General features: G+C 45.9%; 1 protein-coding gene across 3 annotated transcripts in view; it reads left to right on the top strand.

Annotated features, from left to right (window-relative positions):
- The window catches only part of APBA1 (amyloid beta precursor protein binding family A member 1), a 61,256-nt gene that overhangs the window by 13,275 nt on the left and 29,886 nt on the right, over positions 1-18,095 (top strand). For all 3 annotated transcript variants that reach the window (XM_054727180.1, XM_054727179.1, XM_008142109.3), the window contains 2 exons: positions 12,804-12,899; positions 17,282-17,321. In XM_054727180.1, the coding sequence (XP_054583155.1) occupies positions 12,804-12,899; positions 17,282-17,321 (136 nt within the window). The remainder of the gene's footprint in view (positions 1-12,803; positions 12,900-17,281; positions 17,322-18,095) is intronic.

Raw genomic sequence — 18,095 nt, 5'->3', positions numbered from 1 at the left:
TCCCCTGACTTTTGGGGATGGGGTGAACTGGGCCACCAGGTACATTGCCTTCACCCCCAGCAGCTTCATCTGGGGCTCCAGCGCTTCTCTAATTGACATGTGTCATGATGCAGAACAAGTCGAGAGGCAGAGTTAAGGGGTCTTGATGGTGCAGAAAGAACAGAAGGAGACAGACCTGGAGGCTGGCTGTCATTGTGGTGGCTTGGTTTCTCCCTCTGGTGTGGCGTGTGGATCCTATTCTTTATGATCCCATCTCAACCACCTCCTTGTGGCAGATGAAGTTTTCCATCCCGGGTGTGATCCATTATTGATGAGGCATGGAGAAGGCAGTGGTGAATAATTAAGCAGGTTTCAGGTGCAGATTGAACATTAAAGGGAAAGAAAGAATAAAAATAAGAGAGCCAGGAAAAAAAATCCTGAATTCTGTCACACCAATAGGACACTATATGTAGATGCTTTCTATAACTTTCCAGAAGGCCTAGCAGGGGTTTTTGCAGTCTTTTTTGTCTGGTGATTTTAATCTTGTGTGTGATTGTAGCTCTCTAGTTAATAACTGAAAAAATTGCATGCTTTCCACAGCAGCAGTGAAGATTATAACAGCTTCGGCCTGTCTTGAGTGGTTCATGAATCCAAACCACATTTTAAGTGATAGAGGGGGAAATGGCTTCACCTATGAGCTGGGGAGAAATAAGTGATAGGGATGTTCAATCTGGGAATCAAGAAATTTTTTCTATCATTTAAATAATAAATGGAAAGATGAAAGTGTTTTTGAGAGACGCCAAGTACTGTAAATTAGGAAGGAATACCTCCTGCCCTGCTCACCATTCTTGATTAGGGGCATCACACTGACCTGGATTACAGTAGGTACAGTCCAACTGCCGGCAAGAGTGGTCAGAAACAGTAGATCAGGTCAGAAGGGAGGCGAAGGGCCCGAGGACACCCTTCCTCCGATCCTGTTTCCCACTCTGGCCTGCAGAGTTGTCCACAGCACAGGACCCTGTCCACCAGCACCGGTGGGTTGTCTAGCTGTCAGTTGTTCAAGTCCTTTGCTTTTCTTTCTTCTACCTTATGACCCTATCACAACTCGTTAACGAAACAGGTGGACTCAGAGAGACCTGTCAACATGCTTGATTAAGAGTTTGGTGAGAGAGCCGAAACCGGTTTGGCTCAGTGGATAGAGCGTCGGCCTGCGGACTGAAGGGTCCCAGGTTCGATTCCGGTCAAGGGCATGTACCTTGGTTGCGGGCACATCCCCGGTAGGGGGTGTGCAGGAGGCAGCTGATCGATGTTTCTCTCTCATCGATGTTTCTGACTATCCCTCTCTCTTCCTCTCTGTAAAAAATCAATAAAATATATTTAAAAAAAAAAAAGAATTTGGTGAGAGAGAAGGCAGAATCCATGGATTAGGACAAGTCTCTTGGGTGCTCTGTGCCTTTCCTCTTTCACGTATCCACACACTTCCCCATCGACATGGATCTTTTTTCTGAAGCAGATTGGCTCCGGGAGATAGCTCTGTCTGCCTCCTGTCTGCTGCCTCCAGAACCACCCTGCCCACCTCAGTTGCCATGAGCTCCCTCCAGCCCAGCTTCACCTTTATTTCTTGACCTTCCTCTTGTCGGCTGAGGAACGGCCGATATGGTCCAGCTCTTGAACCCAACTTGGCCTTACTCATTGGTTTGGGTCACACCATGCTTGCCCCGGGGGCCGCGTTCTTGTCTGTGTTTGTGAGCTGGTTTGCTACAGCCCGTCATTGAGACTGCAGGGCAAGGATGCTGAAGGCACTCGGCACACATGAGGAGGCGGTGAGAGGCTACTCCCAGCATCCCATGTGCCCAGAAGCCCAGGCCCTGGCTGGCCGCAGTGTTCTCTTAGAATTCCCAGGTGCATTCTAACGCATGTTCGGAGAGATCCTTTTTCTCAGCTCCCACCCCTTCCTTCCACAGGAGCGGGGTGCTTTTTTCACAAGTTCTATAAACTTCACAAGTTTAAAGTGTGTGAAAGTTTCTGGTAGCACCTTGGAATCTATTTTACTTCCCCCAGAAATAGTAGGTGTCACTGCCAGAAGGGGTGGGCCAGCCCCTCCAGAGAAACATCAGGTGATGAGGCTCGACCAGTAATGCATGCCTGCCTGCGCCGTTTGGGCGGGGAGGGGTTCATGTGCATGGGTCGGACACCCTGGGAGGTGGTCACGGCTCCTGTTACAAGTTGCATTATTGACTGGGGCATCTAACACCACTGGAAACAATCCACCGGACGGGCACTGAGGTCAGGAGTCAGTCTCAGCTCCCAAGTGGATGCACCAGAGCTGTCTCTGCTGCCCACAAAGCACCCGTGAAGATGGAGAATTTTTGGATGTACCAGTTTGAGTGTTACGAAGATGAGGTAGGTGGATCCTCCGGCTTCGGAATGATGTTTATTGCTTTGCTTTTGCTTTTCTCCTCCTAGTCCTGAGGATGAAAAATTACGGATTTCTTCACCAGTTCTCTATGTTTCTCTCAATAGTAGCAGTAAATGGACAGAGCAGGAATAGATCAGGAGAGTGGGCAGTGTCCAGGACCGGAGAAATGTAATCAGGTTTGCCTGTTGCCTGGAAGTCCCAGATAACCTGCAGAGAGAAAAGGTGTTTGATCACTTAGAAAGATGCCGTGCCTTTGCTCTCCCCGTCAGCGTTGGGTGGTTACTCTCTGTGTTCTAATGGATGACTGACGTTGGGCACTGCAGCCTCCAGTTTCTTGCTCTGTGTTGTGTCTTTTGCTTCCATGATGCTAATGAAAATGCATGGAGATCAGTGCCTTGCACATTAGGAACTGCTTTGTTAGTAAACGAGGTATTGGGCATAATGTACCTGGTACAGTGCCTGGCACACAGAAAGCCCTCCTGAGTTGTCCTGAATTAGCTGGTGATGCGTTATTACCGCAAATCGTTTGCATCTCTTAATACAAACGAAGTGACTTGGGCTTTTCCTTTGACTGGTCTCAGGTCAGGTGGCCTGGGAATGAACGTGCAGGCAGACCATCAAGAACTGAGTGGACTTAGAGGGGGAAATGAATAACAGGCTCCCTCATTTGTTCATCCTAAGTTGAAAGGCATTTCAAATAAATACTGTGAGGCTGTTTCAAAGGGGACAAGATAACCTCTGTTTATAGATCAGCTTTATCAAATGGTAAGTTACCTGACTTGACAATGATGGCTCTGGTTCATAGTTAACTGGTCAGTTTTGTTTGTTTTTGCCTCTGAGAACATGGCTTCAGAAGCCAGGAGCCCCTGCGATGGTCATAAAATGAATTATTTGTGTGGCACCCCAACAATGAAAGCACCCTCTATTTGAGGACGTTGTTGCAGTGCAAAGCTCTCTGTGAGATTCACGGTGGCCCAGGTCTTCACCTGACAGCCCTTCCACGGGTTTAAGGGACATGGGGCTGGGAACGGGACCACTCTCCCTGTGGGAAAAGAGAGAATGGAAATAGCCAGAATATTTTAACTGACAGTGGTCTCAAAATATTCTGTTGGTATTAATTGAATTCATTATGAATGTGTATATAAAACAGTTCATTAGGCCCAGGCCATTATCATTTTAATGACATAATTATGCCCCTAGAATGCCTGTGCTCACCACCTTCAGGAAATACAAATGTGCATTGATAATATAGTTTGAATTGAGGATGAAAAATTATGGATTTCTTCACCAGTTTCAATTTTCAGAAGCACAAACATATCTTGGAGCAAGGAAAAACCAATCATATATTTTTAATAATTCTAAGATGGAATAAAGTTAATTTAAAACAACTTAGATCAGTGAGGAAAACAATGCATATTTAATTGAGAAAAGGGATAAAGCTGTATAATCCAATACTCATAGTGGAAAAACTATATGAAGACACGGGAACTAGAGAAGCCCCATATGTTCCCTGAAATGGAAGTTACCAAAAGAACGAAAGTGTGCCATGGGCTGGCCTAGCTGACACACCTGCCATGTGTAGAAGGGAATGGAGCCAGAAGGGTAGGCTGGAAGGAACTGAATTACAGTCCATATGAAATGCCACCTGTGAGAACACCTGTTCCAGCTATGTCTGCAGTACTTTACAATCATATGCGGATGCATGATTTGTAAGCAGCGTCTGCCAAAGAAGGGAGACAGACCACGATCAGGAACCAGTGAAGAGAACCATGCTGTCACCATGGACCAAGAGGGTACTATGCTCAGTGAAATAAATCAATCCGAAAAAGAAAATACCACATGACTTCACTTACGTGTGGAATCTAAGGAACAATAAACAAGTGGAATCTAAGGAACAATAAACAAACAAGTAGAATTCAAACAGACTCATAGATACAAAGAGAGAACTAATGACTGCCAGAGGGGAGAGGGGTTGGGGGGCTGGGTGAAAGAGGTGAAGGGACTAAGAAGCACAAATTGGGCCCTGGCCAGCGTGGCTCAGTTGGTTGGGTGTCATCCTGTGCATTGAAAGGTTGCTGGTTCGATCCCTGGTAGGGGGTGTGCAGGAGACAGCCGATCAATGTCCCACTCTCACATCGATGTTTCCCTCTTTCTCTCCTCTGTTCCTCTGTTTCTAAAAATCAATTCAAAAATCTTTTTTTAAAAAGCACAAATTGACAAATTGGTAGTTACAAAATAGTCACTGGTATCTAAAGTGGAGTGTAGGGAACATAATATTGTGATAACTATGTATGGTGCCAGTTGGGGTACTGAAAATATCAGGGTGTGGGCCACTATGTAAAGCAGGGGTCCTCAAACTTTTTAAACAGGGGGCCAGTTCACTGTCCCTCAGACCGTTGGAGGGCCCGACTATAGTTTAAAAAAAACTATGAACAAATTCCTATGCACACTGCACATATCTTATTTTGAAGTAAAAAAACAAAATGGCAAAAACACCCGCATGTGGCCTGCGGGCCGTAGTTTGAGGACGCCTGATGTAAAGTATATGCTTGTCTAACCACTATGCTGTACACCTGAAACCAATATAAAATGTAAACAAAAATGCATGAATACCTAAAAAATAAAATAAAATAATGCTGTTATTGAACATTCACATTAAAAATAAAAACCAGTGAAGAGAACCCTGAGCTGCACATGGGTACGAATATCCAGTGAGCACATAACGGCAACATGCTCAGAACCTTCTCTGTACAGAAGTCTATTCTGTGTTTCCTTTTCCTGTGATGCAAAAGGATTAGTGCCGTGCATCCTCCCATATCTTCAACACATTGATTGAACTCCTGTTGCATATTTTATGGGAAATCATGTATAAAACACTTGGAGAAGAAAGCACATAAATTATTCATAAACCCTGCCTTTAATGGTGCTTATTACAACATTTGTAATTAAAATATATTATAAATATTATATACTATTATATTTTTGTAAAATACAAAGGAAAACATGATGCTTCATAAGAATGGCACAGATAAAAGACAAGCAGTTCTCAAAGAAGACAGATTGTTTTCACTTAAGAATTGGGAAGACTTCATGAAAGAAGTGACATTTGAAATGGGCTTTTGGAGGCTCATGGACCTGTGGAGTTCAAAGGAGTGTAAACAAAGGCATTGAGCGGAAACTCACAGGTGGGTGCAGGGAACAGAAAGTAGCCCTGTTTGGCTTGACGATAGACAGTAAGAACTAGAGGGGGGAAATGGTCAAGAAACTAAGGCCACACCCTGGAGTGCCTTTAGTGCCAAGGTAAAGAGCCTACGATTTATTCTGTAAGGAAAAAGGAACCATTGACGTCATTAAATGGAGGAATGACTTGCTCAGAGCTTGTTAAAACTGTGTTTAAAATGAGAGTTAATAGGACTTAATGTGATGTCCGTGGTTGTCAGTTTGGGCTGCTGTAATAAGATACTATAGAGTGGATGGCTTAAACAACAGAACTTTCTTTCTCACAGTTCTGGTGCCTGAGAGGTCTGAGATCAGGGTCCAGCGTGGTCCCTGGGAGGACCCTCTTCCTGGTTTGCAGATGGCCATCTTCCTGCTGTGTCCTCACATGGCAGAGAGCAGAGAGAGGGGAAGCAAGCTCTCTCACATCTCTTCTTGTAAGGGCACTAATCCCATCATGAGAGCCCCACCCTCTTAACTCAGTTACCTCCCAAGGCCCCATCTCCAAACACCATCCCATTGAGGGCTAGGGTTTCAACATATTAATCTGAAGGGGACACAAACATGCAGTTGATAACACGGGTGAAGAAAGTTCGGAGCTCTTGGTTGCTCGGGTCTCATATAGTATGTTGGGGCAGTTTGGTGACTTAAAAGCAAATAAACAAAAAAACAAAGCACCTTATTTAGGTTCTGAGTTCCACATAGGTGAAATTACTATAAGTCATGCAGTCCCAGATAGACTTGGTAAAATGGTATAATTTTTAAAGAATTATTTTCTCCTAGCCTTTATTGGAGTGAAAGTTTTGTCACAAAGTTTCCTTGGAGAAAAGGGACCAACATGTACAGGAACTGGTTCTGTGGAGAATCTTGGTGTGTCACAGCCATACACCGTGTTATAAGTTAACACGAGAACAATGCATATGCACAGGATTCTCTTTTGTAAATCAGTCACCATAACAGCATCACTCTCACCACCCATATTCCAGAATGCTGTCTTGAGTGCCAGACAGTAGACATGCCAGCAATTGCATACAGTCATTGTCCAGTCTTAGCTAGTGATGAGCTGCTCTTACCAATATTCCAGTAAGGGTCTTGGGACTTACAACTTAATTTAGAGTCTTTGTGGTATGATTTTATAGAGCCCTTTGTGTGCTTTTTAATTTTATCCATGAATAAAATTTTAATAAGAAAGGAAACAAGAAGATGAGATAAAGAAAACATCCCCATGGGTGTGAGTTTTCCTTGTAAGCATTCTCCCAAAGGGGTAAAATAATTTTTGTAACCATGGGAACCTTAAAACACTTATCAAATATTGGTTGAGGGCTTGGTACATGCTCAGGCACTGAGCTGATCCCATGTGCATGTTGTCACCAATGAATCCTCATGTCAGCCCCAGGAGGTGGGTAATAACTGTTTTCCCCAGTTCTCAGGAACCAGCGCCTCGATTATCTGTCACTGCTCTGAGCCACTCTTCAGCTTTATCCGATTCTTTCTGCTTTATTTTTGCAGTATTTGCACTTCTGTGCAATAAGTGTGCTGTTTGGGGAGTATTTTTGGTTTTGCCTTGTAATGCCAGATGGTCCCAACAGTCAACAGAGACCAGCTGACAAAGACATGCACCAGGTAGATGCTAGTGTTTGGGGAGGAGGAGACATTGTGAGCAGCTGGCTCTGTGGCAGCTGTTTTTGTGCTCTTGTGACTTTTGCTTTCCTCAAGGACTCAGACAGTGACTACTGGCTACAGAGGACAACCTGCGTGTGTTTCTAGGTCTTTCTCCTCTGCTGGACCAGGAGATCTTGGGCGCAGGCAGGGATCTGGGCTCCCTAGACGCTGTCAGCACTTCTGTGTCAAATAAATGAACGGGCCTCATAGAACTCATATTTTTTGTGTCTTTTGACTAGAATTCCTCCAAAAGGCTTCCAAGCTCTCTGAACACCTTTCTAGATCACAGCTTTGATCTCAGTCCTGCCTCAGTCCTTAGGTCTTCCTGACAAGAACACTGTCCACTTGGGAGGAGCCAGGGGCCCCCTGCCTCTCCTTTTGAGATATTCCCATTATCATCCCACCGACTTTTCCAGATTGCACTCTTCTCTTCAGCAGATGTCCAAGGGTGAAAGAGGATTCAGGGAGAGGAAAGCGTGAAAGTGACCACTCAGTCCCTCAGTCCTTTATCTCTTCCAGTGCAGCAGGAATAGTTGGGGAGTACCAGATTGTGCTTCTTCAGGCCAATGACTCACAAAGAAAACACCCTCTGGGCAGAGCGGGCGCTGCTTGTCATCAAGTGGGCTCCAGTCACTGGTCCCTGCCCTGCTCTTCAGCACTTCCCTGCAGAGCTGTGCTCCTACCTCCCTATTTCTGTTCCCAGTACCTTCTCCTTCCTCCCTATCCCTGCCCACCCTACTTCTTGAATACTGCAGTTTTCAGGATTCGGCTAAAACCATCACCTTTCGCATGAAGCACTGCCTGATACACACCTCTCCCCTCCTGCGGAATTGCTCCCTCCCAACCCCATGGACAGATTACTATCCTAGCACCTGCCGCAGCCCTGCCTTCCCATCTCTGACTCCTCCCATTGTCTTGGAAGGGGTGGAGGAGAGGACCACCCCTCGTTGTTTATGGCCCAGTGTTAGGAACACAGACAGGATCTGAAATTCTGTGGAAGGAATAAGTGAATAATAGTTACTCGCGTGATGCCCTTCCCCCTCTAAGTATAGCCTGAAAGTTCCTTCAGCTGCTGGTCTCATGCCTGCCACCGGTAATATCAGATTGGGCCCCAGGAGATGTTCAGTCAGAATTTAAATGAATAATCACCTTTCCCTTTGGATGCGTTCACACCCTTACCCTACCTCTGACCGAAGAACTATCCGTCTCTCGTCCTGGCATAGAAAATCCCAAGTTGTAAGGGAGGGAGCTCTGCTTGGGGAGACCCCAGCGCTGCTACCGTGAATTTAGACCATGGTTGTGGGGAATCCCCTGGCACACAATCTGCAGAAGAAAAGTAGTTGAGCTTCAGGAGACCTCCGGTAATTACTCAGAACAGGGAGTTGTTGAGTTGTCTTTGAACACTACCTCGTATAGTTGTCCATGTGGCACGTACCTTTGTGAATTGCTGAGCGCGTGTTTGCTTCCCACAACTGGCCCCATTTGCCTAAAATTGAATATCGACCGAGTAACCCAGAAGGCCTGAGGCTCCAGACAGAGCAATGTGTAGTAATAATGTTTACTTTTTAGCATATTTCAGTGGTTAAAATTTGCCTCTAATACATTCTTTGGTAGTAAAGAGCATTATCCAATTTCTGGTTTTCTCTCCACTTTTGAGAGTAGCAAGGCAGAAGGTAAGGGGCAAAGGGCTTTTCAAGCAGATATTTGAGCTGCGTTGATACTAGCATCTTTGTTTCGGCTCCATGGAGGCTGTGTCTGCGCCAAAGCATTTGTCCACCGCGGCTCTGTCGGCAGTGGTGTGGTGAGCCGTAGGCTTCCCCTGGGTGGGGTCCCCTCTCGTGTTGGGCCTGCCTTCTGCTTCAGAAGAGCTACGCTGGCACTCGGGTCAGGATCTTCTCAGGCAAAGACTATTTCTCTAATTCAAAATGGAGATGTAACATTCTACACAGCACAGCGTGGGGGTGCTGTAGCAGGAAAGGGGTTACCATTGACCATTAAAAAAGAACGTGGTGGCTGATCTGCATTCTGTACAAGTCGGAAAACATGGCAACGCTGCAGACTACATTGAAGTCATTTATTCTGTAAATGTTTGCCGAGTGCCTTCTGTTTATGCGACCGAGGCTAGGCACTTGTATTACAAGATCCCTGTCAAAGAGCTCTTGGGGCGGAGGGCGGGGGTGGGGGGTAAGGCGGGGGGGGGGGGGGGACAGACACACATTACAAACCCCGGTGCATGCCATCAGGAGAGAACATACCATGAATAGAGTGGGACAGTTTCAGCAAGATGAGTGCTTTTGAATTGTTCATGGAACACAGGAGAGAATGAGGGAGGACTCTCTGGATGGAGGTAATTAACTGCACTTGTAAATAGGAGACATGAATGAGCTCATCTGTGTGCCGAAGGCTGGAGCATTGAGTGTCTGAGGGGCCGTGGGCCCCGATGATGGTTGGTGTGGGTCCTGTGAGAACTGCAGTGAGGGTTGCCTTTGTGCCTCTTCTCCAGGTGCTGCGATGGGTGCCCAGCACTGGGCTTTTAGCCCTACTGTGGGTTCCGACCTGCTCTCCCCCACCCCAGCGTACTGTTTGGATAAGCTGTCCGCTCAAATCACCCTGAGATGATCTAGTGCCACGACGTTGCAAAGAACCCATTTTTAGAAGATTTGCAACAGAAAATAGTTAAAGCGACAGGAACTATGGGACTCTTTGGGAGGGTTGCTGTGTTTTTAATGAAGGTGACACACTGCCTTTCAAACCAAGTAATTAAAGAAAAACCAGCTGCACTAGCTTTCCCAGGGACTAGACCCTTAAAATCCTTGTGACAGAGGAAAGTGCTTGGGGGGAAATAGAGACACATAAATATCTAAGGAAGCCCTTCAAATTTGAAAAATTGGGAAATTTTAAAGGCATTAAATTCTCATGAAGACTTTACTACATTAATTTTGAGTAGGCTAAACATAGAGCTAACTCAGCAAGTACCCACCGGCTCTCCTGGGTGCCAAGTGAAAAACGCTGTGTTCCTTCTTAAAGGCACGCAAGGCTGTTTCCTTGCACCCCGTGCCTCCGGGCCTGGCGTGCTTTATGTCTGCTGTTACCCTTGGCTTTGCTGCACAGCAGCTGCTTTCTGCACGTGAATGTCTTAGAGATTCAGTGATCCTCACCTCCCTGCTCAGAATCGGGAGCATGGGCTCATGGGAAATAAACCCAGGCCTCATAGCAATAGGCTGGGACCACACAACATCTCAGTGTGAAGAATTCTGCATTTCATCGCATCCTCTTTCAGCCCATTTGGTGCCTCTGTGTTTCTTGTAACTCAGACTTTTGGGAAAAGACCTCGTATGTTTATGGCTTCCCATACTGCTTGCTCACTGAGGTCCCTCTTTTCAATGTGCCCCCTTCCCTCCTCAGCACCACTGTTTTATGGAACATTCTCGCTTTTCACACAGAGGTATTTTACTGCTGTCTGTGCCTCGGCCTCCCCAAGGGAGCCAGTGCCACGATATCGGATGAAGTTCACGCAACCAGTGCTTCCTTTTCCCAGGACTTACCTCCCCTGTCCACATCCCCACGGTTCCTCAGAGGAGAGATCCTCGTGTGGGTTCCGCTTTATGTCCTCCATCAAACATCACCAACCAACTGTGAAGCAGAGCATTCTTGCTCTCAGAGGACCATCGCTACGGAATTCATAAGCATCTGGTGGCTCACCTGAAGATTCCCTTCACCTCCCAAGGTTTCAGGAGCGTGCAGAAAGGTTCAAGGGTCGGCTAGGGAGGAACTTCAGAGCCCGGGTTAGTCCCGTTCCTGCTTGCTTGCTTTGGTCATTTACTCAGCATGTATGTTTGGAGCACGTGCTGTGTGTCAGGCACTGGCCTGGAGCTTCATGCTCCCGGGCGGGTCTGCCGGTGCCGAGCCCATCACCTGTGGCATTCACACCCTGATGGCGGCCATACCCCCTGATCCTATTTTCAAGCCTTATTTTACTCATTAAAGATTTTTTACGTTTTTAAATCATTGTCGACATAGAATATTATCTTAGTTTCGGTGTCTAATGTAACGATGCAACATTTATATACTTTCCTAAGTGATCACCACAGTAAGTCTAGTAACCATCTGTAATCATACATAGTTCTTATGATATTATGGACGACACTCCCTGTGCCGTACACTCTATCCCAGGTGACTTCCTTTATAAATGAAAGTTTGTATTTCTTAATCCCCTTTCCCTTTTCCACCATCACCATCACCTTCCTCCCCTCTGGCAGCCATCAGTTTGTTTCTGTTTCGTTTTGTTTGTTCATTTGTTTTGTTTTTTAGACTTCACATATAAGTGAAATCATATAGTATTTGACTTTCTCTGTCTGACATTTCATTTAGTCTCATATCCTCTAGGTGCATTCATTTTGTCAAAATGCCAATATTTCATTCTTTTTTTAATAGTTTTCTTTTTATTTATTTTTATTGATTTCAGAGAGAAAGAGAGAGAGAGAGAGAGAGAGAGAGAGAGAGAGAGAGAAACCTCAACAATGAGAGAGAACCACCAATCAGCTGCCTCCTGCACCCCCCCCCCACCACCCACTGGGGATCAAGCCAGCAACCCAGGCATGTGCCCTTGACTGGAATCGAACCCGGGACCCTTCAGTCCACGGGCCGACGCTCTATCCACTGAGCCAAACCGGCCAGGGCTATTTCATTCCTTTTTATGGCTGAGTATTATATCATTGTGTGTGTGTATGTATATATGTATATGTATATATATCACATCTTCTTGAGCCACTCATCTATGGATGGACACTTAGTTGCTGCCATACCTTGGCTACTATAAACAGTGCTGCAGCGAACATGGGGGTGCAGATATCTTTTTGAATTCTTGTTGTTTTTTTCTTTGGATAAATACTAGAAGTAGAATTGCTTTAAATATATCACTTAACAGAATGTTTCGACTTTTCTAAGGTCAGCCAAGGTAATGCTGTTTTGGATGCTGAAATTTCTCTGAATTTTCAGTGGTGTAAGTCAGAAAAGATATTTGAAATCTGAACCGACTAGGAAAATACAGGTGGTGCAGTTTCCGGTCATCAAAGTCAATCCCAGCTGCCTCTTTAAAAATACATGCTGTAATTTTTCTTTTCTCACTCAAATCTTCTTGAGCAGGTGATCTTATCCGACGTGTAGTACCCAAAGTCTTTGTGTCCTTCAGTAAGAAAAAATTTTAAAGCACAAACATGTGTGTATTAGCTTTTTCATCTAGAACTTGAAGTTTGACTTTCAAATCTTGCTGTGTTTAATTAACACGTGGCCTTAAGGGGCTGGGGGAGCTGAGCTCTGAGGGCGCCTTTGAAAACATGGCAGGAATTTAAAGGAAAGCTGGGCAAACCCAGGCCTGTTATATACATTTGGCAAGTCCTCTCCAAAGCTTTCTCCCCACCCGAATGCGGGGTGGGTTGTGCGCCGCTGTCTCCCCCGCCCCTCCCTGCAGGCCGGGCGCTCCCCAGCCCCTCGGGTTCTCACTGTGTTGTTCCATTGCTTCTTCCAGTCTCCCTCTCCAGGCAGCTCCTCGCCCCTGGGCGCAGAGTCTTCAAGCACACCCCTTCATCCCAGTGACCCCGCGGAAGGCTCCACCAACAAAGAGGTAGGGTGCCGCTTCCTTTCAAAAGCCTCCAGCCCTTCGTCCTCCATCCCGATTCTGGCCTATGCCTTCCCCAGCCTCCCACAGCGCTTCTGTCCCCAAGTATCCCGGGGAGAAACTTTTCTCCTCTCCAGTGTGGAATGGGGCGAATAAGGTCGCGACATCCACAGCTATTTTCATTGAGAAATGAAATAAACTCGCTCCTCAGGCACACCAGCCATAATTCAAGTGCTCAGCGGCCACACGTGACTGGTGGCCACTGTATTAGACCAGGGAGAGAGTGGAACGTTCGCACCCATGGACAGTGCTGGACATCCATGAGTCTCTGTGGCAGCATTCTTCCTCGTGGCGCACAGGCCTCGGGGACCGTGGGCCGACAGCTACTCTGTGGCTTGGGAAGTGGGTTGATTTTTTAAAAATATCCAGTGATTTCCGGCCCAAGTGAAATACCTTTCCTGGCGACAGGGTGACCGTTGGTCCTGCTGTAGCCGCGGTGGTTCCAGTTCACACCTGCTGTCCCACTGCTCACCTGGCGAGCACCCTCTCACTCCTGAAAGCAGTCTGTTCAGAGACCCGGCTGCAGCCCTGGGAGTGGTCCACTCTGTCCTGTCCTCTGGGGGAGTCACCAGCCACGTGTGCCTAGCAAGCCCTGGACACGTGGCTAGTGGGCCTGAGGACCTGACGTTTTCATTGTGTTCAGTTTCAGTGACCTTACATGGCCACGTGCGGCGAGGGGCTCCTGGACACTGCAGCCCTGTAGTGGCCCTTTGGGCAATAAATCATACTGCCGCCTCCTGAGGGAGGCCAAACTGAGCTCTGGTGGGGAACATGTAAGCAAGAAGATGTTGCTTGCTCCCACTGAGGTTCCGAGGGCCAAAAGGGGCAGGTGTTTTTCCCTGAGGGGCGCCACCGCCTTCCCCAGCACCGTCGTCTTTTGACACCCAGCTAGCTGCCACCCCCACCTCCTTGGCAGCCAGCGTCAGGTGAACACTGGCCTGCGGCACAGTCTGTGTGTGGGCCCAGCTGGCTCTAACTCTAGAGGCTGCCTCGTCCACACCGAGGGATGCGCTAGGGCGGCCACACCACAGAACGAATGGTTGTTTCCCTTTCCCTCCTCTTGCTATAATTTTATGCTAAGTTTTAACGTCAGTGGCAGATCACTTCCAAAGGGAGCCTTAGTTGAAATTTACCTTTAAAGTATCATCAAATACATATGCATTTTCCATTAAATATTCATTCAGGGGAGAAGTATATTTTTTTATTAATCTGTTCATATAAACAGGGGTGGGGAACCGTTTTTTTCCTGCCAGGGGCCATTTGGGTATTTATAACATCATTCCTGGGCCATACAAAATTATCAACTTAAAAATGAGCCTGCTGTATTTGGTCAAACACTTAATTAACTCACCCCTAATGCCTTGGCAGGGCCAGACCAAATGATTTCACCGGCCTTATACGGCCCGAGGGCCGGACGTTCCCCACCCCTGATATAAACCAAACAAACATTAGAATTTAGATTTGAAATATCCTTTGTACTCCTCTGGTCTTGATCCTTAGCCCATAAGGCCTGAGGACTAAAGGAACAGGCCTAATGGGGTCACAGTTTCTGCTGCCCCTTCATCCCGTAGCTTTGCCTTATATTTTATTCGGAGCACACGGAGAGGAGAGAACAAATGACAGGAAGGGAAGAGTGACAGCCACAATGATAATAAAAACAGCACGAGCATTAATAGTGTTCAGGTCGAAGGCCAAGCCATCACAGATAGTATCTCATTTAATCCTTAAAATAATTCCGTGAGGCAGGAATTGTTGTCCTTTTGTGTTAGTTAAGGAAGCTGAGAGGTTGGATAATTTACCTGAGGCCCCAGGGCTCACAGCTGGTGGGACCAGGATTTGAACCCAGAGTGCCTGTGGGCTCCTAACATCAGGATCGGCTGTCCTGGGGGTGAAGAGTGCTTGCAGGTCGCACACTGCATGGGAAGGTGGCTCGCATGCCATGATCCCCGTCATCAGGCCTCCAGGCTCTGCACGTGGTTAGTGTGGCCTGGAAAACCCCAGAGAGTTTGGCCTTTCTCTTCTTGAATGTGGTTTTATTAATTTTTGCATGTTAAGGATTAACTAATGCTCATCTCTGCCCCCATCTGAGAAAATAAAGGGCTAATCAGACTTCTGAATACTCAGTATTTGATTATTCATCAGCTATAATAAGCAAGGCAAATTTGTTAGTTTCTCGGTTCCTATAGGACTTGGCACATGTTTCTACAGATCCTTAGGAATAATGATGAAAATGCTCTTTGTGTGCAATAATTAGCAATTCTTTCATTTCAGAAAACTCTTTTAAAAAAATTACTACCCCCGAGACTAAAGAAAGCCAGTCATGAGCTCATGAATAGAGAATAAGCAAATGTACCAAATGCCCTCCATTGTAGCTCTAAATAAAACGGCAGTTTTTAGAGCTTTAGACTGAAGTCATTCTTCTGTAGTTTCTAATAAAATCTGGACACTGTCCTTGAGATTGGCATTCAGTAAAGTACCCTGAATAGCCCAAGAAAATCTGAATTGGCTTCTTGGAGCTACCTGGAGGCTTAAGCATTTTGATTAAACAAAGTAAACCCTTATTACCCCAGACCCTTAGCGGCTGAGGACAAGGACAGGGAGATGGTTGGGGAATAATAATTTGGAAATCTTTGGCCTTTGTGAAGACACTAGCTTCCTTCTGCATGCCCCGAAGTTAAGGATTATTTTTCTTTAAACCACAGAAATAGACAGACTTGGATGTCGGCTCTCACCTGGGCCTGTCGTCTCACTTGGATAAATAGAAAGTAAAAGTAACGTAAAGCACTATTGAACTTGGATTTCTCTTTCCTCCTGTCCCGATTCCTTGGCTCTCACTTGATGTGCATTTTTCCATAAATGTGTTAACCTTTTATCCCTGGTGGACTTGTGACTTTAGTTTCTTTAAAGGTGATCCTTTCTGAAACTGAAACCAGAAACCCAGCCTCTTTGGTGGGAGGAAGCATTTCATCCCAGTGGGCACGTCACAGCAGGTTGCTCTGCGCAGTGTATTGTGTGATTAGTGTTAAATTCTTGTCGTGGTCCTGAATTGAGTTAGATCCCTAAAATTAAGTCTCTTCAACTGCCTGCAGTTTTCCACATAACAATTAACACTACTGCTTCTTAGAATTTTGTGCAAATCAACTAATCATTCCTTTGCTGTTCCTGAAATCTTCCAAGTGAAGATCACTGTATAGAGTCCTCTGATCTGGAATTGTTTCCCACGACATCCCGGCCCTCATGCAGGGCCTTCGCCCTTCCAGCCCACCAGGCACCCCATAGCACACCCTCAATTAAGTCAACCTGTTGAGCAACTATGCTCTACTAGACATCCTTTTCCTAAAATGCAGGTCTTTAAAAGGTTACCTAACAACTGGTAGAGTCTTAGCAATGAAACCCTTTAGGCTTTCTGAGCTTACCCCTTGGCCATGCAAACCCTACTTTTTGCCTGTTTTAGGGACTCTTGCCTTTGACATTAGCTCTCCACTCTCCTGCAATGCTCACCTCACCCTGCCCCAGACAGATCAGGGATGAATTTCCTACTCTCGTGGCACTCAGAGTTCTCTCTAGGACATCCACTTATACAAAGAACGAAAGGGTCAGGAACGCTCCCCTGAGAGCCAGCATTTACACTGCTGTCCAGTCAGGTTCTGGAAGGTTTCTGGTTGAAACAAGGGTGCTGTTGGGAAATGGATCTTTGCTCCAAATTGTCACTTAATATACAAACTTCCAGGGCCTTTAATTTACTCCTTTGTTTGTTGTGTGCTTGTTTTAAAGTAACATATGATAATGACATATATAGTGAAATTTTCAGACTAAAATAAATCATGAGATGAAAGGAAGAGATAAAAACTCAAGCAAATGTTTTAGCCCAGGGAGAGATCCCTGCAGCAAAGACCTAACATGAAATAAAATTCTCCAAGAAAATTTTTAATTTCAGCATATAATGATGTTGGTGCTTTCATTAATCAGCAGTTCTTACTTAGAAGCCGAGATTCTTAAGAATACAAATTAAGCCCTTTTTATTGCGATTGTGGATTATGGATTTTGGTTTGTGGGATATTTTTTAAGCTGACAGACATCTGATTTGGAATGTAGGATTTTCAAATTATCTAATTAATATATGAGTGGATGGCTCTGGGCTCTGGGTAACCTTTAATAAGAAATGTGTGTGTTTATCTACACTTTACTTTCTGTAACCAAGAATGGTTGACAACTGGGTAATACCTGACACTGATGATGTATTTGTATTTTATGCTACATGGATGGTTGTATTAATGCATTTTTCATCATGCTTTGCCCTTTTTGAAACTTCTTTGTCTTAATTACAGTCAAGAAAAAGCTTGGCTTCATTCCCAACCTACGTTGAAGGTAAGAGCTAAAAGGAGATATTGAGCACTGAGTCATTCATGAATCTTTTAGCATTGGAAGCACTGGGCTGGGAGACGATAGTGGAGAAGAAAGGCCATGGAGCCAGTTAATTCACAGTCTTAACAGTCTTAGAACCTTAGCCTAAAAGAAGGGTAGCTGTGAGCCTCTCAGACATCCTCCTCCCTGCCCTTGCTGATTCTGTCCACGGAACCTGAGCCTGGGGGTAGGGGCTTTGCCCAGCTTAGTAATGATCACATTGGATCTGAAACCCAAGTCTTCCCACCTCTATTCCACCACGGGCTATTTAAGTGGGAATACGCTTTAACTAACGGGGAGACATTTTGGTCCTCTTAAGAAAAAACACAAAAACAAAAAAAAAAAAAAAAAAACCTTCCCAGTAATTCCCATCTCTTGCTTGGATGAGTTAGTAAAAGAAACATTAAGGGCTTGCTCTTTTCCAGGTACTGTTCTAAGCACTTGCCATGTAATAACTCCTTGAATCCTCACACTGATCTTGTGAAGGGAGTGTTATCATTATCCCGTGTTATGGATGAGGACTGAGGCATAGAAGCGGGGAGCAACTTTCCCTGGATCGCACCGTTAGCGAGCAGCGGAGCAGGCTATCAGCCAGCAGCCTGACTGCACAGTTCCCCGTGTCCTCTGCGGGGCTGCCACGCGTGGTTGTGCAGGTTACTCACTGCACAAGCGGCCTATAGGGCCCAAACTCTGCCCAGCCTGGCCACCCCAGGTTGAGGTCAGGCCACACATACAGAG

The sequence above is a fragment of the Eptesicus fuscus genome, chromosome 15, assembly GCF_027574615.1.
Source record: "Eptesicus fuscus isolate TK198812 chromosome 15, DD_ASM_mEF_20220401, whole genome shotgun sequence".
NCBI lineage: Eukaryota > Metazoa > Chordata > Mammalia > Chiroptera > Vespertilionidae > Eptesicus > Eptesicus fuscus.
Note: the sequence above shows the minus strand (reverse complement) of the source record. Positions and strands in the feature narration are given on the sequence as shown.